Genomic DNA, 23,557 nt, shown 5'->3' with positions numbered 1-23,557 from the left:
TGTCATTGGGTAATATTTCACCCTTCTGGAGTCTTTGATGGAGGTGAAGACAAGATAGTTATAGTTTTCTTTAGTTATGATAAAAGATAAATTAGGTACAAAACTTTGGACTCACAAAGATAAGATAGATAATAGAGTATTTTCTCCAATTTTGCAAAATACAAATAGACTGGATATTATAACTGTAATTCTTACTTGGTAACTTTTTGTTGTATATAATCTTACTATGTTAAAGTTAAAACCTTCCTTTTTAATTAGACAAAATGGGGGAAATGCTGTGGAATAATTCTCTTGTATATTGTAAAGATTTACTGAATTGGTTTAATAAAACACTGGTTAGCCAGTAGCCAGGCAGGAAGTCTACAGGTGGGGTGACCAAACTAAGGATGGGAAGGAGAAGGGTGGAGTGAGGGGTCGCCAGCCAAATGCAGAGGGAGCAAGAGATGAACTTGCCATGCTAATAAAGGTACCACCATGTGGCAAAGAATAAATAGAAATATGGGTTAATTTAAAGCTATGAGTTAGCTAGTAACAAGCCTGAGCTATAGGCCGAACATTTATTATTCATATTCGGCCTCTGAGTAGGTTATTTGGGACTGGGCAATTGGGACAGGAAGCATCTGATTACAACTTCCTATGATTTGATATAAGTGGACAACTGGCATGTCAGATTTTGATTTCAATTGAATTCTGGTTTGAAACAAATATTTTTCTTACATTTATTTATCTATTTATGGGGTGAGGCAGGGACATGCAGAGGTCTGAGGACAACTTTCAGGAGGTGAAAGTTGACTCTCTACAAAAGTTGACTCTCCTTTCATGATGTGGGTTCTGAAGATCATGTGGCTTGGTACTTAAGTTGCCTTTCCACACTGAGCCATCTCCATGGCAGGAGCTTTGGTTTGGAAAGATTTGCAAGATGCTCTGAATTGCAGAGCAGTGCACAGGAAAGGCAGAAATGAAAGCATAAGCTATGTCTATTGTTTTGTTGTTGTTGCTCTTCCTAGGTGTAACGAGTCTTTCTCTGTCCCGCCAGCCAATTCCCAAATAATGACATGGAGACTTATTATGAAAGCTCAGCCTGTAACTTAGGCTTGTTCTTAACTAGCTCTTAAACCCATTTATATTAATCTACATTCTATCACGTGACATTACCTCTCTTTCATCTTGCACCTCTTGTTTCCTCTCCATGTCTCCTGGTGTCCTGTGCCCCTAGATTCTCCTCCTCTTCCATTCTCTTCCTGGAAAGCTTGCCTATGCCTCCTGCCTAGCTATTGGTTCTTCAGCTTTTTATCACACCAATCACAGCAAATACATATTCACACAGTATACAAATATTCCACATTTAGGTATTATTTGCAAACTTTCCCTGTCCCTTTGTGTGTGTGTGTGTGTGTGTGTGTGTGTGTGTGTGTGTGTACTGTGACTGAGCTCATGGCTGTGTACATGCTAAGCTACATCTCCATCTGAACAAACTATTGTGATGCAGGCACTGGACAAATCCACTGATTAGTTACGGGCTCTGGATATGTTACTTAACCTTTCTGAAGCCCAATGTCTTTATTGATAAAATAGGGACACTAATATCTATTTTTATAATTTGTTGTGAGGACTCAATAAAATAAACTATATGAGGAAGGGTTGAGTATAAGGCATGGACTACAAAAAATACATGTTAGTTCATACACAAAGATGTAAGACAGCCACTACCAAAAGGAGCCAAGAATCTAGCTGGAAACTTAAATAAAAGCTGAACTGAAAGAGTGGAAGAAATAGGCTTAAACAGCTGATAAAAGTTTAGTTTGTAATACCAATACATATAAAATAAAAAGAAGTCTCAAAAATGTCAGGCGGTGGTGGCGCACACCTTTAATCCCAGCACTTTGAAGGCAGAGACAGGTGGATCTCTGTGAGTTCGAGGCCAGCCTGATCTACAGAGCTAGTTCCAAGACAGCTAGTGCTGTTACACAGAGAAACCCTATCTCGAAAAACAAAAACAAAAACAAAAAACAAAAATACCACCCCCCAAAAAAACAAAACAAAAAAAACCCAACCAAACAAATAACAAAAGATTTATTTATGTGAAAAGCTGGGCAGTGGTAGTGTATTCCTTTAATCTTAGAACTCAGGAGGCACAGGCAGGCAGATCTCTGAGTCTGAGGACAGCCTGGCTGCAGGACAGTCAAGGCTACACAGAGAAAACCTGTCTCAAAACAAAAACAAAAACAAACAACAACAACAAAACCCTATACAACCAAAAAATGGGGCTAGGGAGATGTCTGCTCAGCCTTTAAGAGCACTGACTGCCCTCCCAGAGAACCCAGGTTCAATTCCCAGCACCTACATGGCAGCTTACAATTGTCTGAAACTCTAGTTCCAAGGGATCTGACCCCCTCACAACAGACATATATGCAGGCAAAACACCAATGCACATAAAATAAAAATAAATTATAAACTAGGAACCTCCCAAACAAACAAATATTTATTTATGTGTCTTAGTGTTCTGCTTGTTTGTATGCATGTGTACTATGTGCATGCCTGGTGCCTACAGAAGTCAGAAGAGGGCTTCAGACCTCCTGGAACTGGAGTTATGGATGATTTGGGAGGTGGGTACTGCGAACTGAACCTGAGTCCTCTGCAAGAGCAACAAGTGCTCTTAACAACTGAACCATCTCTCTAGCATCTACTTAGTTATATTTTATGAGACAGGGTCTAATGCAGCCTAGGCTGGCCTCAAACTATATAGCTTAAACATTTCTTCCTATGGGGGGGCATGATAGCACACACCTTTAATCTTATCTATACAGAGAAATCCTGTCTCAAAAAAAAATTTTTTTTTTCTTCCCGCTTCCACATCCAGAGGCATGTGCCACACCATACTAGCTTTATGCAGTTTATGCAGTCCTGCAGATCTAGCCAGGGCTTCATTTTTATCAACAGAGCTATAGAAAGAGACCAGCTGCTCTTAAGTCTCCCTCTTCTGGATCATTATATTTTAACTATCACCAATTATTTTAAGTGTTTTTGTTTATAATTACTTATTTATGTATGTGAGTGGTTTTCCTTCATGTATGTCTGGGTACCATGTGCATGACTGCTGCCCACAGAAGCCAGAAGAGGATGTTGGATCTCCTGGAATTGGATGGTTGTGAGCACTATATAGGTGCTGGGAATTGAACCCAGGTTCTCTGGAAGAGCAGTCAGTGCTCTTAACTGCTGAGCCATCTCTCTAACCACATATTTTTGTTATATATTTTTAACAATTTTATTTATATTTATCAATTGACTTTTTTTCCCTGAAAGGGTCATGCTATAAAGACCAGGCTAGCCTTGAACTCATGACAATTCTCCTGCCTCACAAGTGCTGTGATTATAGGCATTCAGCATGACATAAGTATATGTAGTGCTGGGAATCAAACCTAGAGCTTCATGTACGCAAGCCCTCTAGCACTTAAGCTACCTACCCAGGCCCACTTGCGAACTCCACTTTCTATTGAGTGCTCTGGATGTTTTTCTTTCTTTTCTTTCTTCTTTGTCTTTTTTTTTCAAGATAGGGTTTCTTTGTGTAGCTTTGGAGCCTGTCCTAGAACTGGGTCCATAGAACAGGCTGGCCTCGAACTCACAGGGATCTGCCTGCCTCTGCCTCCCGAGTGCTGGGATTAAAGGCATGCACCATGGCTGGGCAGTGGTGGCGCACGTCTTAAATTCCAGCATTCGGGAGGCAGAAGCAGGCGGATCTCTATGAGTTCGAGGCCAGCCTGGGCTACAGAGTGAGTTCCAGGACAAGCTCCAAAAGCTACACTGAGAAACCCTGTCTCAAAAAACAAAACAAAAAACAACAAAAAAGGCTACCACCACCCAGCATTCTTTTATTTCTTATTTATTTTTTAATAAGACTGGGTTTCAGGTAGCCTATGTTGTCCTGGAATTCAATATGTAACTGAGGGTAACTTTGAACTTCTGATTCTCTTGGTGTCTGTATTGCTGGGGATTGAACCAAAGAGGTTCATGCATGCTCATGAGCACTCTAGACACTGACCCGTATCATACCCAGCCCTTCTTGTTAAGTGCTCTAAACGTCTTTGTACACATGGAACCAATGTTGTTCCTTCTCCAACTTCTCTTTGCACTTAAGGACTGAGTGCAGGGATCACATCTGTGTAACATTTTCTAAAGTTGTTTTTCTCTCCATCATCTGGGTTATGCTTCTTACCTGAATGTGCCTATACACACACTTCTTTTCTAGGCCTCTGTTTTATATCATGGCTAGCTTGTTTGTCTTTACTATACCTTAAGAATAGAATATCTTTGCTGGGCATGATGATGTATGCCTTTAATCCACTTAAGTGGATCTCCGTGAGTATAAAGCCAGTCCTTGACTCAAAAAAGAAAGAGAATGATATCCTTTATGATTGACATATATTATCTGCTTAATACATTATTTTTTTCTGTAGTGGAGGGGATAAAACCCAAGGCACAAACTTTCAATCATAAATTTATCAATTCAAGAAATGTTTGTTAGGGTTAGGCATGGTAGCACATGTACTTGGAAGGTGGAAAGCCCAGCCTGGGCTACATGAGATGCTGTCTCAAAAATCTAAAGTAGGAAAAAGCAAGTAAGCAAATATGTTAGCTTGCAAAAACCTCAGCTAAGCTCATAAACATTCATGAGACATCTCTGTATTTCCTAAGGGCCTGAGATCTTTGACCCAAGGCAGGGGTTACTTTTCTCTCCTGCCCAAGCCATGGCCACTCCAGGGACACACTAGATTCCTCTTTAAGGAAAGTATAGAGTATTTTTTTTAGCTTAATATTTGATTTTTGTACAATTTAGCTGCTCAATTAGATTGTTAAACTATAATTTGCTTCAGAACAGACAGTTGACTCGTGCACAACATATATATCCTCAACAGGTGTGCAAACATCATAGCTAGAATTAACTGGAGAGAATTTTTCCTTTTCCATTTCTTCCTTGTCACATGCAGCATCTGTTTCAAGGACAATTCAGATTGTCAACAGAATTAAAGAAGAGAAGCACTGTAAATAAGGACACAGTGGCAACCAGGATGTAGATTTTTTATTTTTGTTTTGAGACAGGGTCTCCTATAGTCCAGGTTAGCCTTGAACTCACTGTAGTTGAGGATAACTCTGAATGGAACCTACTACTACTTCTACCTCTGGAATGTTAGATTATAGGTGTGCACCACTATTTACTGGTGACTGGACTCAGGGCTTTGTGAACATTCAGCAAGGACTTTTACCAACTGAGCTATACTCCAGGCTCGTAGGAACTCTTTAAATATTACTCTGTCCCATCACAGCATCTCAAAACATGTGAAACTCTCCAAATGAGTCATTAAACTCATTAATATGCAATAGAAAAAAGTGTAAAAACATACTTAGTTTAAAAATTAAAAGCACTTGTGGAACTATAACATCAATTTAGAAAAGATAATGACTGAGGAAAAAAAAGCGGTAGGCATATGTCCCATCTATGAACACCACAGATGACAATACAGACCATCATATCATTTACTAGGGTAAAATCTTAAACGAGTACATTTGTGTCATAATTAGATGTAGAGTAGCCAGGGAGAAAGGACTATATCGTTCCTTACCTTTCCAAGGTTATTTTCTCTTCATGTACATAGTTTGGTGAAATCTCAAACTACCTATGCATACACAGCTAAAATTCTATGCTAAAGGGCCAATGCTTTGGAATGCCCGAGCAGGAAGAACTACCACACACAAAGGTCACCACTGAATCACTAAAATACATTACCAGAAGTTACATATATGAGGAAGAAAAAAGAAAACATTTTGGGGCTTGTGAGAAAGAAACAGACGGAATTGCATACTACCCCAGTACCAGTTGGGGACTGTCCCAGGACACTTGCAGGCAGGCAGTTTTAAAACCACAACACCACCACCAAAAAACTCCTGTTGTGGGAGAAGGGTTGAGAGAGGGTCTTACGCCCAGGCTAGCCTTGAATTCATCGTATAGACCAGGATGCAATGGACAGATATCCTGCTACTTCTACCTCCCAAGTGTTGTAATTACAGGCATGTAACACAATACCTGGTCAGAATGAGATCTTTGGATAGTAATTTTGTTTTGTACTGATTATAAAAATAGGTAATTTTTAAAAAGAAAAAAAAGCCCACATGAAAACACTTAATTTACGGCTGGGCAGTGGTGGTGCACACCTTTAATCTCAGCACTTGGGAGGCAGAGCCAGGCGGATCTCTGTGAGTTCGAGGCCAGCCTGAGCTACGGAGTGAGTTCCAGGAAAGGCGCAAAGCTACACAGAGAAACCCTGTCTCGAAAAACCAAAAAAAAAAAAAAAAAAGAAAGAAAACACTTAATTTAAAAGTAAAAGCCTAAACCAGGCATGGTGGCCCACAACTTTAATCCCAGCACTCTGGAGGTAGAGACAAACAGATCTCTACATGGTGAGTTCCAGGCCAACCAGACAGCCAGGGAGGGCTACACAGGAAAACCCTGTCTAGCCAAGGGGAAAAAAAAAACCCAAAAAACAAAAAACCTCCTTCAGGTGACTATTATAACTAGTTTAGTGGGTAATTTTTCTAATTTAACACATATTTATTTGTATACCCCCCAAAAAAGGAGGGCTAGGCATGTAGCTTAGTTGGTAGGGTTCTTGTCTAGCATGGAAGAAGTCTGGGTTTGAACCCTAGCTCTGCATAAAAAACAAAACCAAAACCAAACCAGGTCTAGTGGTTCTTGCCTGAAATTCTAGCACTGGGGTAGAAGCAGGATGACTGGAAAGTCAAGATCATCTACATTGTGACTTCGAGACCAGCCTGGTGTAAATGAAAACCTGTCTTTAAAAAAAAAAAGATGAAAAGAAAGGTAATATTCTTTTGTCAATGTATTTCTAAATAAACCCCTAAGAGAAACATTTAGTTAAAGATTATACATAATTATGATAATTTTGATACTGTAAAAAGCCTGAGCAAAAGGAGTTCATTACATACAAAGAGTCAACACTTTATACGGAATTTCCAATTAGTCAAGTATTCAAAGTGCCCTTCCTTAGTCAAACATCCTGGAAGACACACCTTAAAACAACCATGAATGTTAAATATCTTAGAGTTGGCAGCTGAGAGTGGCAAATGGAAATAGGAAGCAAAGAAAAAAAAAAAAAAAGCATCATTAAAAACCAGGCATCCAGCTGAGAACGGTGCCACTGCTCATCTATAACCCCAGCACTGCAGAAGTGGAGGCAGAATGGTCAGGAGTTCAAGGTCATCCATGACTACAGAAATCAAGACCAACCTACGCTACAAGAGACCTTGTCTCAAAAACAACTACCCCAGACACCAGAGGCCATCCTGAGTTACGTGGTGATTCCCAAGACAGTGAGACCACTTAAAAAACCCAAAACCAACTGGGCCTGGAGAGAGAGATGGCTCAGTAGTTAAGAGGACCTGGTTCGATTTCCAGCACCCACATGGCAGTTCACAAGTCTGTAACTCCAGTCTCCAGGGATCCAACACCCTCTTCTGGCCTCCATAGGCACTGCACACACTTGGTACACAGACATAATAGGCAGGCAAAACACCCATATACATACATTAAAAATAAAGAAGATTTTTAACCTCTCACCCCAAATCTTAGAAAATGCTTATGATAAAGTTGAATAAAAAATGCTGGGAATGTAATGTAATTCAATCCTCTCTACTTTAAACCAGGATTCCTTTCTGTTGTTTTTTTTTTTTTTTTTTTTTTTTTTTTAATCCTGATACAGGGTTTGGCTATGTAACTCCTGTTTGGTCTGAACTTACTATGTAAAACAGGCTGGCCTTTAACATTCAGATAGCTGGGACTACAGGTCTGTGACACTGAACTCTGTTGTGAGCTCCCCAATAAAGATGCTGGGAACAGAACTCAAGTCACGTGGAAAAGCAGTATGTGCTCTAAACTGTTGAACCATCTCTCCATCTCTGATGATTAGTTTTAATTGTCAATTTGACATAATCTAGAATCACCTGTGAAGAACCCACCTTGAGTGGTACTATTACTTAGGAAGGAAATTCTGAACTCTTTTGAGAAAGGGAGCTAAACACTAGAATGCATGTATTAATTTTTCTCTGCTCTTGACTGGATATGATGTGACAAGTTGCTTCAAGTTCCTATCCTTGACAGAATGGAATGTAACCTGGAATTATGAACCAAATAAACCTTGTTTCCTTTAAGTTGCTTTGGTCAGGGTATTTTATCACAACTGCAGGAAAGGAAACAAAGCAGCCATTTTAACAGCAATAATTCCAGAGCAGAACCACTGTCCCCTCTTTCTATTCTGAAGAGTCGACATTACAATTCTTCACATAAACAATTTATTATTGTGAGTGTGCATGATGTATGTGTAGGCACTCATACCATGTGCATGTATGGAGGCAAAAGGTCAACTTTGTGGAGTCAGTTCTCTCCTATCTCGCTCGGAAGTTCAGAGCATTGGCTGTTTTTACAGAGGAATTGGGTTTGACTCCAAGCACCCATATGGCAGCTAATCATCTGTAACTCCAGTTCCAGGGGACCCAGTGCCTTCTTCTGGCCTCTGCAGGTACTGCACACATATGGTAATACACATACATGCAGACAAATACTCATATACATAAAAATAAATCTTTAAATACTTATGTTTTTTTATTTGTTTTCAAGCTCCTTTGTTAACCTAAGAGTAAATTTAAATGTAAACTCCAACAATAAACTCCCAGATAATCATTTTGCTTCGAACTTCATAAAGAGAGAATATTCCCTACCTTGCAGGACCAAGCAAGTAAAGCATTTAAAAAACGCGCAAGCTAATCAAACTATGAAGGAGACAAAAGGCTCACAGTAAACTTACAGGCTCAGTGGTTATAGCCAAAGGCCCATTTTAAATGGTAGGTGTATTTATCTTAATTTTGGTATCATATATTTTAGAACAGTGTGCATTTTAGAACTGGGAGGAACCAGGAAGGAAGTAGCTTAAGCTTTATTCTCCTACTGTCAAAATAGAACTTTGATTTCTGGCTCATTTCTTTGGGCTTTAAAACTGGATATAATATGAGCAAGACAAAGTTCTTCTTTTTTAATAGCCCATGTAAAGTGCACACACAAAGGCAAATGGCCCTTCTAATATACTTGCACTATTCACAATGAGCAATAACTACTGACAAGATTCAGTGTTCATTCTACACAATCAGGAAACTAAAAGGAAAATGCAGGTAGTGACCTAAATTAGATTTTCAATACCTCCCCCCACCCCCAACCCCCCGCCCCCCAGACAGGGTTTCTCTGTGTAACAGCCTTAGCTGTCCTGGAACTCGATCTGTAGACCAGGCTGGCCTCGAACTCACAGAGATTCACCTGCCTCTGCCTCCCAAGTTCTGGGATTAAAGGCGTGCACCACTACTGCCCAGCAGACTTTCAATTTTTTAAAAATTTTCATTAAAAAATTTTTTTTGAAACAGGTTCTCATGTAGCTTAAGATGACCTCAGACTCCCTCTGGAGAACAGGATAACCCTAAATTTCTGATCTTCCTTACTCCACTTCTTGAGTGGTCTGGGGTTTTGGTACTTAGGGTCAAACCAAGGGCTTCCTGTATAGTAAGCAGTCACTTTATTAAGTGAGCTGCATTCCTGGCTCAAGTTTTGGTTAAGTGAGATAGTCTTACTATGTAGCACTGCCTTAGCCTCCTATGTGCTGCAATTATAGGCATGAGCACCACACCTGACTCTGGAAACATAAGCTTAAAAAATTGTCACCAAAAGGGGTGGTGAGATGGTTCAGCTTGCTATGAAGGCTGACAAATTAGATTTCATCCCTGGGACCCACACAGCGGAAGGAGACAACTACACACTCTAAATAAATGTAAAAACAAAATATCATTGGAGAATAAGAGAACCAACTTTCATAAATTGTTCTCTGACCTCTGTACACTGTGGCATGCTCACATACTCACACATACACACACAATATACACACAACTCACACAAACAAATAATTGTAAAAAATTTTTTTAGGCCGGGCGGTGGTGGCGCACGCCTTTAATCCCAGCACTCGGGAGGCAGAGGCAGGTGGATCTCTGTGAGTTCGAGGCCAACCTGGGCTACAGAGTGAGTTCCAGGACAGGCTCCAAAGCTACACAGAGAAACCCTGTCTCAAAAAAAAAAAAAAAAAAAAAAACCAACAACAAAAAATTTTTTTAAATTATTACCAAGTTAAAACTAATAGGCTCGCTTCTCTTACAGGTGTTTTGTTTTGTTTTTGTTTTTTGCTTTTTTTTTTCCCCCCCGAGACAGGGTTTCTCTGAGTAGCCTTGGCAGTCTTGGAACTCGATCTGTAGACCAGGCTGGCCTCACAGAGATCTGCCTGCCTCTGCCTCCTGAGTGCTGGGACTCTAATAGATACCAAAACTCTTAGCCAGACAGTGGTGGCACATGCCTTTAACCCCAACACTCGGAAAACTATTTCAAGACCAATCTACTACAAAGGAAGTATTCTCTCTAGGAAGAAACAGGAGGATTGCTGTGGGTTTGAGGGTCTGGTCTAGCTAGTGAGTTCTAGTACAGTTAAGAATTCATAGCAAAGCCAGGTGACGGTGGTGCATGCCTTTAATCCCAGCACTGGGGAGGCAGAGCCAGGCAGATCTCCATGAGTTCGAGGCCAGCCGGGCTACAGAGTGAGTTCCAGGAAAGGTGCAAAGCTACACAGAGAAACTCTGTCTCAAAAAACAAAATAAAAAAATTGTGTACTCTGAGAGACCTTTTGGGAGCTGGAGAGATGGCTCAGAGGTTAAGAACATTGGCTGCTCTTCCAAAGATCCTGAGTTCAAATCCCAGCAAGCACACGGTGGTTCACAATCATCTACAATGAGAGCTGGTGCCATCTCTGGCCTGCAGGCATACATGCGGGCAGAACACTGTATAAATAATAATAATAATAATAATAATAATAATAATAATAATAAATTAAAAAAATACATATGAAAACCTGTCTCTAACAAAAAACAATGAAAGAAAATTGTTCGACTGGGGAATGTTACTCATTTGATAAGGTACTTGTCTAGCTTGTATGAAGCCCTGGGCTCAATTCCCAGAATTACATAAAACAGGCACAGTGACACATGCCTTAATCCCAGAACTCTGGAGATGAAGACTGGAGGATCATCAAGGCCACCTTCTTTTTTTTTTTTTTTTTTTTTTTGGTTTTTCAAGACAGGGTTTCTCTTTGTAGCTTTGCGCCTTTCCTGGAACTCGCTTTGGAGACCAGGCTGGCCTTGAACTCACAGAGATCCGCCTACCTCTGCCTCCCGAGTGCTGGGATTAAAGGCGTGCGCCACCACTGCCCGGCAAGGCCACCTTTTATATGGTGAGTCTTTGGACAGTCTGGGTTACATGAGACTCAAATAAAAAAATAAAATTGTTCTTTTTTTCTTTGAAACAAAGTTTCACCAAGTAATCTAGGCTGTCCCCAAACTTGCTATGTAGCCCAGGCTGATACGGAATCCTTGATTATACTGCCTTAAGATTCCTGAATGCCAGAACCGCACCATGACACTTGGCCTAAATTTTCTATGAGTAAGGAGAAATTTAGAAATAAAGAAATGAAATTATTATTTTGTTTTGCTTTTGAGACAGGGTATTGACATGTCATCTAGGTGGTCTTGGCCTCATTATGTAGTACAGGGTAGCCTTGGACTCTCGTCCCCTTAGCCTTCCACGTATTGGGATAATAGGTATTACTTTTTTTTAAATGGGGGTTGCTGTTGAAAAATGATATTTTAAAATTAATCTTCATTGAGGCTGGTAAAATGACTCAATAGTTACAACAGGACTGCTTTCTGCTCTTCCAGACAACCTGAGCTCAGTTCCCAGCACGTACATTAGGCAGACCACAAATGTCTATAACTCCAGCTCCAGGGGAATCTGACCCCTCTTCTGGTCTCTGCAGGCATTGACACACAAATGGAATATATTCACATAAATGTATACACAAATGAAAAACAAAAACAAAAACAAGCCCTTAATCAATTGTTATTTTTAAAGATTCACAGAAGAAAATGAAAAAACAAGAAAACAAAATAAAACCTATTGTTCTCCCTCCCCTAACCCCCTTTTTTGTGGGGGACAGGGACTCTCTACATAGCCCTGGCTAACCTGGAACTCAATATGTGCACTAGGCTGGCCTAGAATTCTCAGAGATCTGCTTCTCTCTGTCTCTCGAGTGCTGGGATTAAAGGCGTGTGTCACCACCACACCCAGATCCCCTTTGGTTTTATGAGACAGGGTTTCAAACTGTCAAGTACCTCAGTTCAACTCAGTATGTGGGTGAGATAACTTTAAACTCCTGGTCCTCCTGCCTCCACCTCCCCAGTGCTGGAATTATAGATCTGTATCATCAATCCTAGGCTGAAAAACATTATTTTTACTATAAGAAACTCAGTCATCATTTGTTTCCATAAAAGATAGTCACACATATTTTCTGTTGTTTTTATTTGCTTATTTAATTTTGAGATAGGGTCTTGCTATATAGCCCTGATTAGCCTACAACTCATTGGGTACATCAGGTTGGCTTTGAACTCATGGTCTTGTCCTTATCTCCTGAATACTGAGCTCATAAGCCTATGCCACCATACCTACTGTTGTTCTTGTCTTTTAAGATTCCTCAACGGGCAGTGGTGGCTCACACCTTTAAACCCAGCACTCATGAAGCTGAGCCAGGTGGATCTCTGAGTTCCAGGCCAGCTTGGTCTACAGAGTGAGATCCAGGACAGCCAAGGTTACAAAAGAGAAACCTTGTCTCAAAAATACAAAACAAAACAAAGCAAAGCAAAGCAAAGCAAAGCAAAGCAAAGCAAAGCAAAACAATGAAAGACTTCTCTTCCAGGCTCAAGAAGACTTGACTGAATGGGCCTCTTTTTCTTGCTTAATAAGAGATCATTACTCCACCATTAACCATCTGGGAAACTACAAGTGCTAACACTATGTTATCCATCTCTGTCCTCCATAATTTTTCAATTAAATTATACTTCAAATAATTATATTTTTGGATTTTACCTTGCAGATATTCTCTTTCCCATGTTCCTCTAAAATTAACGTGGCTAAAGTTTATTTCCTAAAACATTCTAAGATTTGTGTCTTTGAGCTAAACTTAGCAAACCTAACGTCATTACCTCTTTATCTTTTAGTCCCAGGAGCAATACTTCTTCCATAAGAGTTAGGCGGATATCCTTAGAGTCTCCAGGGTCTTCACTATCTGGACTCCTTTCTTGATTAGTGTCTTCTTCACTTTCTACTTTCTTTTCAGCGCTCTTACTGACTTCAGTTCGACGGGTACGGTGAGTTAATGTGGTCATTCTCACCTGTTTATGGAGAGATGTGAAAAACATCTGTGTTTTAGCAAATGAACAAATAGAAGTCCACAGAAGACCTACACACACACACACACACACACACACACACACACAGGAAAATATATAAGTGCAAATACAGAAAGAGGTAGTAAATAGGAACACTGGATAACATGCTCTCTTTTTCAAAGCGTAACAGCTTAAATTCCAGAAAGCAATAAAAAGTGATCAACAGTAATTTAAAAGTCCATTAGAAATGACCATCTTTTCAGTATGCTTATTTCACCTACAACCCAGAAGTGAATTTCTACCACTATTACTCCTCTTTCCTAAAATGGGTCCCCAAGTTAAATAAGATGGACTAGCAAAACTTCATGAACATGTGGCCTTGAGTACACATAATTTATAATTTCTGTAAACAGTTAATGGCACATTATGGAATATACAAAAATATACATAACAAAAAACCCACATTTCAATACTTTAAAATTATTGTGTGTGCATAATATTTGTGGGTGCTTGTGCCATGTGCACACATGGAGGTCAGAGGACAATTTTTTGGAGCCCTCTCTCCTACCTTTATTTGGGTTTTGGGGATTGAACTCAGGTTGCTCGGCTTGTGCAGTAATTTCCTTTGCCCACTGAGCCATCTCTCCATGCCTGTGTTTTAATATTTTCTTTCTTTTTTTTTAAAGATTTATTTTATTTTAAGTATATGAGTTTTTTGCCTGCATGTATGTCTGTATTACTGCATGCATGCTTGGTGCCTGAGGAAGTGGTAAGCCTCCATGTGGATTCTGGGAATCAAACCCGGGTCCTTTGTAAGAACAAGTGCTCTTAACCACTGAGCCAACTTTTTTTTTTTTTTTCTATCACAACAACTCATTTCATGCATTCATTTTGGAAATCACTAGAGTATAACACTTACGTGAATATCAAGTATAATTACTTAGCATCCTTGTTCTATCTGGCTATCTTGTGAATACACAAATAGCTACAAAAAAAATCCAGCAAGACTGTGAAAAGCTCAAAAATTCTCAAAAGAAAATGAGGATGGAATGTGGCTCAGTGTTACAGCATGTGTTAGCATGTATAAGGTCCTAAGTGCCATTCCCAGCAATGGTGGAAAAAATCAGAGTAGACACCCTTTTTTTCAGCTTTATACTCTAAATCACCTGCGATAAAACTTAAAGTTAGCACATCTTATACAAATTTAAATGTCAATTTTTATCCTTAAAAACAAGCACTTAATATCAGCAATTATATACTTTTGAGATCAAAAGAAAAGTATTTAAAAGATGCTATGGCTGCTCCTTGTTCTACCTTATAACAATTTTATCAAGTGTGTCTTGTTTTCTTTCTGCCTCTGATCCTTGTTATTCTGGGGTTCTTCCCCTTTTCCTTTCCTCCCTAAATGTTGTCCAGTCTTTGAAGGCCTACCAAAGACTCACTGTGAGGCCTTAAGGTCAATTTCTATCTCTACATTATGCATATGTCCCACGGCTAGAAATGGTTTCTCTCTCAGCTGTACAGAAATTTATTCATACTTACTCTCTTTCAATATTTATTATAGTCCCTCTTTTGTTATGGCTGTATGTTAACTTAAACTTCTTGAGGGTTGAGATATTGTCATCTTGAGTTTTTATATTTTCCATAGCAACTAGCACAGTATCGTTAACGTTGTAACTGCACAATAAATATATACTCAGTAAAATGGACACTCAGAAAGGCATGTGGACATTAAAAATAGAAATACGCACTAAGTGTCTTACAAATAAATGTACAAGGGTACATTTCAAATATAATTTTTGGTGGGAAGTAAGAAAAGTGAAGAAGGAACAGAACATGGAATAATGCCTTAGGGTACTAATTCTATTTGGCATTGAATCGGGGTTATTTCCAAACCCAATCCAAGAAACTTTACACCCTCGAGGGAATGGGAGCAATTTTCTTTGCGGAATTTATCATTTCCCCGTGGACACTTACTAGTTAAAACACCTTATTTGAAGACATGATGACCAACAATGAGTAGTAAAAACCACCTTTTCTCTCTAAAGTAAAATATTGAGCAGCTCTGTTGGACGTTAAGAAGTGTTATTTTCTGTTCCTTACCTGACGTTGCTCTGGGGCTGCAGTGGGACGTAGGCTGTAGTTCGCACTCTCTTTTTGGAGGGCACCTGTTTCCCTTACCCTAGCCCGGTACTAGTAGGTGAAAAACTTCTCAGCCACGCAGAGAGCACAAACTTCCTGATCCTTCGATGCAGAGAGGGAATAACACATCAGCTTCCTCAGGATCACTAGGCAACCTACCTTGGTGTTTCTTCATTGAGCCAATCAGAATCCCCCAAGGTTGAGTCTAGCCAATCGGAGCTTACGAGGGGAGGCCCTCCCGGCTATTGTGTTGCGATCCAGACAAACATCACCAAAAGGAGGCAGGTTTGGGTTCAACCTGACAGCTGGTCAATCCAATGAAGAAACCTCGGTGGAGGCCAGGAAAAGGCTGCGTCCCACCCCAATGAAATTACCCAATCAAAGTATCCCGTGAGACAACAAATGCTGCCAATCACGAAAGGATCCTGTTGGCCAATTTCAGTGTAGCAGGTGTGTTTCTGTAGCTTTGAGTATTGACACAACCGGGTAAGAAATGTGGGCATCCAAGCAAAATAAGGCTAAAATCAGATACTCCCTCCCCCATATCTTAACTCTGACTCTAGAAAAACCTGATCTGACCAGTTTGTGGACGTTATCCGGTTTACACTGAACAGATCGGTGGATGGGTACATTCCTACCATCACACACACATAATATCCCTATGGAGCACTTTGATAATCCTGTGGCTACTGTGCGTTTTGGAATATGGCTGCTGAAACAAGACACAAACAGATAAAATTTTAGGTCTTCCTTTTCTGAAGCAAAGGAAATAAAGGGCAAGGTTGTAACTAGGTCCCAGGTCTCTCATCAAAGAAATCGCTCATGCTACCACTCAAAAGTTCCAAGTGTGTTCAACTCTTGCAAGATAATGCTTACCTACATTCTCTCAAAATTAATAGCTAAACACTTTGTGCTAATTAAATAAAAATTAGAAGTCATGAAAGAGCCTGCACACTAAGTATCTTAACCATGCTAGTAAAATGCCAGTCTTTTATTAGCCATTGCTTTCAGTCATATTTTTGCCCTAAATACATGTTTAAAAGTTGAATGTTGTATATTACGTTAATAACACACTATATCAAAATATCAAACATTATTTTAATAACACCAATTAAGTGGTACAGTTTTAACATATGTAAAAAGTGAATCCTTACAAAATTTTAATGCTAGAATAAACATTTCAGAAATGGTTCTAGAGAGCCTTAAAAGTTAATACATATTTTTTAAAAGCTTTAAAATGGAAGGCAGATTGTATTCAGTGGATAATAAGCAGAATCAATGGTGACATTTATACTTTGGTTTAGCCAAGTTCCCTTGGATTTAGCTCAAGTAAATACAATATAATAGCTAAAACTTTCATTAGTGTAGTAACTGTGTGAGCCACAAAATAATTTTCAGAGGTACAAAGCACACCTTCAAATAATAATACAGTATATTTTAGTTTAAATGTTGAGAACTACAAATCTGCATAAGAAAAATAATTTTTAGGTCTGTTCCTGTGGTTCACTAACTCTCTTTCTTTTTGTCACTGACTCTTGACTAGAAGATTCCAAGAGATGAAGGACCTGTCAAAAGAAAACAACTACTTAGAGACTTTCCAGTTTAATTTTCCTTCCTTCCTTCCTTCCTTTTTTTTCCTTTTTTTTTTTTTCCCGAGACAGGGTTTCTCTGTGTAGCCGTGGCTGTCCTGGAACTCTCTCTATAGCCCAGGCTGGCCTCGAACTCAAGAGCTCTGCCTGCCTCTGCCTTCCGAGTGCTGGGATTATAGGCATGCGCCACCAACACCGTTCTTATTTTTGAGATAGAGCTCCCATGGTCCAGGATTGCTTCCTATCCACTATGTAGCAGAGGTTGGTTTGAACTTCTCATCTCTCATGATATACTCAGTGCTGGGATCACAGTGATGTGCTCCTACATATGGGTTGATGTGGTGCGGAAGGTCTGACATAGGGCTCCATGCATGCCAAGCAAGCACTCTACTAACTGAGCTACATCTCCAGCCCAGCATAGGTATTTTCTACTAAAATAGGATACCCAGGGTATTTTTAAAGTAAAGTACAATTTATTATTGACATACAACTTACCTATGAATAGCTGCTAAAAGCATATACTCACAAAAGGTAAGATATTCATATGAGTTGTTGAAGATAGAGTTAGAAGGAAAAATAATTATAACATTGTACCTTTGAAATAGTAAAAAAATTGGAGGAATGGAAAGGGAGTAAAGATTTTAATCATAACAGGAAAACATTTTACTTTGGCACCATGTACGATTTAAATCATATTTTAAGGCAGACAGGGTAGCTCATACCTATAACTGCAGCAACTGGTAGGCAAAGGCAGGAAGATCACAAATCTAAGACCAGCCTCAGCTATATGATCTCACTTAACCCCCCTCCATCATGTCTTTATAAAAATTAGACATTCAGTGAACCCATTTTCTTGACTTCTTTTTCTTTTGCAGTGCTGAAGATGAAAACCTAAACCCTCACAAATGAAAGGTTAAGTACAATATCCTTAGCTCAGAATGTAAGTTTGAATAAACGAAAGAATGAATTAGAGAACTAACAAAATTTCTTTATTGGACTTTCATTTTCTGGAAAAGTTAAAGTATAATGACAAATTGGATTGTGATACCTAAGAAAGCATCAAGTATCAAGGTTTAAAACATTGAGAAAAATTAAGGCTGGAGATATGGCTTAGTGGTTAAGAGGATGCTCCTCCAGGACCTAAGTTCCATTCCAGCACCCCTGTCAGGTGGCTCAAAACCACCTGAAACTCCAGGTACAGGACATCTGGTTTCTTTGGCACCAGCACTTATGTGCATTTATCTATGCAGAGACACAAACACACCAACATCCTTTTTATTTTATTTTATTTTATTTGTGAGACAGGGTTTCTCTACATAGCTCTGGCTGTCCTGGAATTCACTATGCAGACCAGGCTGACCTTGAACTCACAGAGATCCACCTGCCTCTGCCTCCTGAGCGCTGGAATTAAAAGCATGTGCCACTATGTCCAGCCATCCTTTTTTATTTATTTATTTTTCTTTTTTGAGACAGGGTCTACTATATAGCCCTCACTGGCATGGAACTTGCTATATAAACCAGCCTGGCCTGAGACTCGATATATAAACTGGCCTGGCCTCAAACTCAAGAGTTCTTCTTCTGCCTCCTAAGTGCTGAGAATAAAGGCATGGACCACTATGCCTGGCCAGATATACACACATACATACATGTTTTACAAAAAATAAATCTTTGGGAGGCTAGAGAGATGTTCAGTGATTAAGAGCATTTCAGTTCCCAGCACCCACATGGCTCATAACCATCCATAACTTCCATTCCAGGGAATTCAACACCCTCTTCTGACTTCCAGAAGCACCAGGCATGCATGCAGTGCATATATATATTTTGGTTTTTCAAGACAGGGTTTCTCTGTGTAACAGCCCTGGCTGTTCTGGAACTCTTTTGTAGATCAGGAGACCAGGCTGGCCTTGAACTCACTGAGATCCACCTGCCTCTGCCTCCCTTAAAGGTGTGCACCACCACCATCTTGCCATATAAATCTTCTTAAAAAATGGAGAAATGAAAGAAACCTAACATCTTTAGTGGGATGTCAAGTTATTCTTTCTTTTTCACTGGGTAGCCCAGAGCATGGAACTCACTCTGAAATCTAAACTGGCCCCAAACTCATGGTCATCCTGATTAATCTTCTCAACTGCTGAGAAATTTAGGAGTATGTCACTTCATCCTGCTCCATTCATTCCCTTCTGAAATGATGTATATTAAAAATACTGACTGGCAGGGTGTATTGGCTGGTTTTGTGTGTCAACTTGACACAAATAGAGTCATCAGAGAGGAAGGAGCCTCAGTTGATGCCTCCATGAGATTCAGCTGTAAAGCATTTTCTCAATTAGTGATCAATGGGGGAGGGCCCAGTACACTGTGGGTGGTGCCATCCCTGTGTTGGTGGTTCTATAAGGAAGCAGGCAGAGCAAGCTAGGGGAAGCAAGCCAGTAAGTAGCACTTCTCCATGGTCTCTGCATCAGTTCCTACCTCAAAGATTCTGCCCTGTTTGAGCTCCTGATCTGACTTCTTTGATGGCGAACAATGCTAGGTGTAAGACAAAATAAACCCTTTCCTCCTCAACTTGCTTTTTGGTCATGGTGTTTCATTGCAGTAACAGAAACCCTACGACAAGGGATGCAGACAAAGGGTTCAGTGGTTAAGAGCATAGAATGCACTTCTAGAGGACCCTGGTTTGATTTCTAGCACCCACATGGTGGCTCACAACTGTCTGTAACTCTAGTTCCAGGAGAGCTGATGCCCTCTTCAGGCCTCCATGGGTACTTCATGTATGTGGTGTATAGCCATATACTCAGATGAAGTACCCATATATATAAAGTTTAAAAAAAAAAAGAACACTAACTGGTGCAGGGTATGCTGGTGAAATGACTCAGGTAAAGGTACTTGCCACTAAGCATGATGACCTAAGTCTGATTCCTGGGGCCCACATGGTAGAAGAAGGAAAGACTCTGGCAAGTTAGTTGTGCTCTGACCTCCACATGGGTACTGTGGCAAGTGAATACACATGCATACCCACATATGCAGAATGAATGAATGAATGCATAATTAAATGTAATAAAACCTTTTTTGTTTTGTTTTTAAATACCAGCTAGGGATGTAGCTCAGTCAGTAGAATGCTTGCCCAACATGCAGGAAACTCTGGGTTCTATCCCCATCACTGCATAAACTGGGTGTGGTGGTGCATACCTGTAGTCCCATCACTCAGTAGAAGAAGGAAGGAGGACTAGTAGTTCAATGTCATACTAGGCCTCCTGGGGAGTTCAAGGACAACCTGGGCTACATAGACCTGTTTCTAAATCAAAAGAACATTAATTAACCACTTATATAATTTAGATTCTCTTTTAAACACTTCAAACAGTTTTAAGACTTCAGGTGTCTAAATTCTTTTTGTTCTTGGAAATCAAATTCAATGCCTCACAAATACTACGCAAGCACTCTACTCCTAACATCCCAGTCCTTCAGTTGTCTAATTTTAACTAGTAATATTCAAACCTTAGTTAAAGTATAAATATTTTTAAAAAGGACAAATGTACTATCTGATTCAGCAAAGTAAGTTTCCAAAAATAAAACAACTACAGAGTTTAGGTAAGTAGTTTCCTTTCTCCTGAGATACTATATTTTCAAGAAACATGTGGATATGGCAACTTGGTTATTTCTCTTAGTTTTGATCTCCGGAAAGCTCTGTTCAATTATGTAGCCCAAATGTCATGAATATTCTTAGGTCACTGTATCATTCTACTTATATTTTTCCAGATACAGATTTTTATTTTATAAATTTCTTTAATAACTGAATTGCTCATGGAATGGACAGGAGCTACTTACATTTAGAAAACATTTATTTGTTTGAGACAGTGTCTCACAATATAGCTCAAATTAGATTGGAACTTACTATGTAGGCCAGGTTGAACTTGAACTGTTGGTAATCCTTCTTTAGTCTCCCAAGAACTAGGATTACAGGAAAGATCTACCACACCCAGCAGCCTCAGATATTTGAACAAGTTTTGAGTATCAGAGCTTTGAAGTATGTTCAGGAACACCAAATCTATTATCTTAATCTATAGTCATGACATTCAGATTATCTGCCATTTTATTCAATCCATACACTATCATTATTAGACTTACTGTTTTCCCAGGCTGACGAAGACTTCTCTTTCGATTTTCTTTAGAAGTTTGTCCTTGATTTCCATTTACCTCCCAAAGATAGAAAAATTACTATTTCATTATTTCTCAAAGAACAGTTAATTTTTTCAACCTTACGCACTGACACATAGTATATCAAATGCTGTATGATTTTTCTATTTTAAGTATACGGTTCAATAATTTTAAGAGTATTCAGAGTTGTAGAATTTATTAATATAGTCAGTATTGGAACATTTCATCACTCTGGAAGCCCTATAGAAGGCCCATCTTCAGCTATCAGTCTCCTATCTTTTACCTGCCATTCCTAATACTTCGTTTCAATAGCTTTCCAAATTCTGACTTTTTTGTTTGTTTTTCAGAGTAGGTTGGTTTTTCTATGTAGTCCTGGCTATCCTAAAACTTAGAGATTTGCCTGCCTCTGCCTTCCTAGTACTGGAACTAAAGATGTGTCATTTTGTCCAGCCTCAAATTCTGACTTACTTTTTATTTGTTTGAGACAATGTTTCTCTGTGAAATTTTGACTGCCATATGAACAGAATCATGGTATGTGGCCTCTGTGGTTGACTTCTTTCAATTAGTTGTTGCATGTATATTGATGTTTTGTTCCTTTTATGGCTGAATAATTCTGTTGTGTGGCTATAACTATTTATCCAATCTGTTGATGGACATTACTTTTTTCTACTTCTTGACAATAGTGAGTAGTGTCATATGCATAATTATTAAAATAAATGTTGGAAAGTAAAAAATTGTTGTCAACATTACTTTTCTTAAAAAAGACATACTTCTTGTTTTATAGTATTTAACAGAATTTTTCTTTTTTTTTTTGGTTTTTCAAGACAGGATTTCTCTGTGTAGCTTTGCGCCTTTCCTGGAACTCACTCTGTAGCCCAGGCTGGCCTCGAACTCACAGAGATCCACCTGGCTCTGCCTCCTGAGTGCTGGGATTAAAGGCGTGCGCCGCCGCCACCACCACCCGGCCAGAATTTTTTCAAAAAATTTTTGGATACTATGTCTTACTATGTAGACATAAATTTGCCATGTAGCCCAGGCTGTCTGAAACTTTACAATCTTCTTGTCTCTGCCTCCTGAGTACTGAGATTACAGGTGTCTAGTACCATACCTGATACATCTTTTTTCATGCTTGAAATTGCCCTTTCAGCAGAAGGCATGGCTCAGTATCTTGCATATGTGAGGCCCTGGATTCTCAACACTGCTAAAATCCTTTTGTCTGCCTTCCTTCTTTCCTTCCTTCTTTCCTTCCTTCCTTCCTTCTTTCCTTCCTTCCTTTTCTCCCTTTCTTCATTTCTTCCTTATTTTGGTTTTTTGAGACACGGTTTCTCTGTGTAACAGCCCTTGGCTGTCCTAGAACTCTGTAGACCAGGCTAGCCTTGAACTAATAGAGATCTGTCTCTTCCTCCCTTGAACTCATAGAGATCTGTCTCTTCCTGTCGAGTGCTGGGATTAAAAACAAGGGCCACCACTACTGCCCAACTTCTGCCTCTCTTCTTATATCCTAGTGAAAGATAGTCATCCTAAATTGAAGCTGGCTAGAAAGAATGTTTTGTTGCTGGAAGTAATAATTCTTGATATCTCTAATTTCTGTGAGCCCTTCTACTCCACAGAGTTTTACCCTGTATGTAGCTCATGCTGGCTTGCAATGTGCCATGTAGCCCAGGGTGGCCTCAAACTCACAGCTATCTTCTACATCCCCCTTCTCAAGTGCTGGGATAACAAGTGTGCACCACCACACCCAGCTTACATTTCTTTGTTTCTTGCTTCCATCAGCATACTAGCTTGAATATTGCCTTTGGCTAGTTCTAATTTCTTACTGAGAATGTGGGGAAGAAAAAGACACATAAACAAGGTAGCATAATTACTGCGACTCTGGGAGATGTTTTACAATCAGCTCTATGGGAGAAATCCTGAGGCATTTGTTGATTTCCATGCTGTGAATATTCCTAATGTCCAATTTCCAACTGCCATTATGATGTCACTGAGCAAGATGTTAGGAAGCTATGTTCTAGCATAGAACTAAATCTCTGAGAGTAACTTAAATGTCTAAAATAAAATATGAGCTAGGCATGGAGGATGCAGCTATAGCCACTGTGCACTAAAGGCAGAAACAGGAGGAGCAGGAATTTAAGGCCATCCTCAGCTATACAGTGAGTTCAACACCAGTTTGGGTGACCTGAGACCTTGTCTTGAAAAATCAAATCAAATCTAAACTTCTGTTTAGTAAAATTAGTTATGAAAACTAAAACTGATTTCCTAATAATATTTGTTTTATGCAAGTTATCTACAAAAGATCAATTTGTAAT

The 23,557-nt window shown here is 39.5% G+C and overlaps 1 protein-coding gene across 9 annotated transcripts in view; it reads right to left on the bottom strand.

The window, feature by feature from the left end:
• The window catches only part of Golph3l (golgi phosphoprotein 3 like), a 57,414-nt gene that overhangs the window by 10,778 nt on the left and 23,079 nt on the right, over positions 1-23,557 (bottom strand). For 3 of the 9 annotated variants that reach the window (XM_059265862.1, XM_059265864.1, XM_059265863.1), the window contains exons 14-15: positions 21,222-21,290; positions 13,186-13,374 (exon numbers count right to left, since the gene is read on the bottom strand). In XM_059265862.1, coding sequence (XP_059121845.1) covers positions 13,186-13,374; positions 21,222-21,290 — 258 coding nt within the window. Of the gene's footprint in view, positions 1-13,185; positions 13,375-15,474; positions 15,616-16,591; positions 17,079-20,285; positions 20,392-21,221; positions 21,291-22,998; positions 23,240-23,557 lie in introns of those variants that run through there. The other 6 variants (XM_059265868.1, XM_059265870.1, XR_009379859.1 and 3 more) reach the window with 6 other exon arrangements.

This window comes from Peromyscus eremicus, chromosome 6 (assembly GCF_949786415.1).
Source record: "Peromyscus eremicus chromosome 6, PerEre_H2_v1, whole genome shotgun sequence".
NCBI classification, from domain to species: domain Eukaryota; kingdom Metazoa; phylum Chordata; class Mammalia; order Rodentia; family Cricetidae; genus Peromyscus; species Peromyscus eremicus.
Note: the sequence above shows the minus strand (reverse complement) of the source record. Positions and strands in the feature narration are given on the sequence as shown.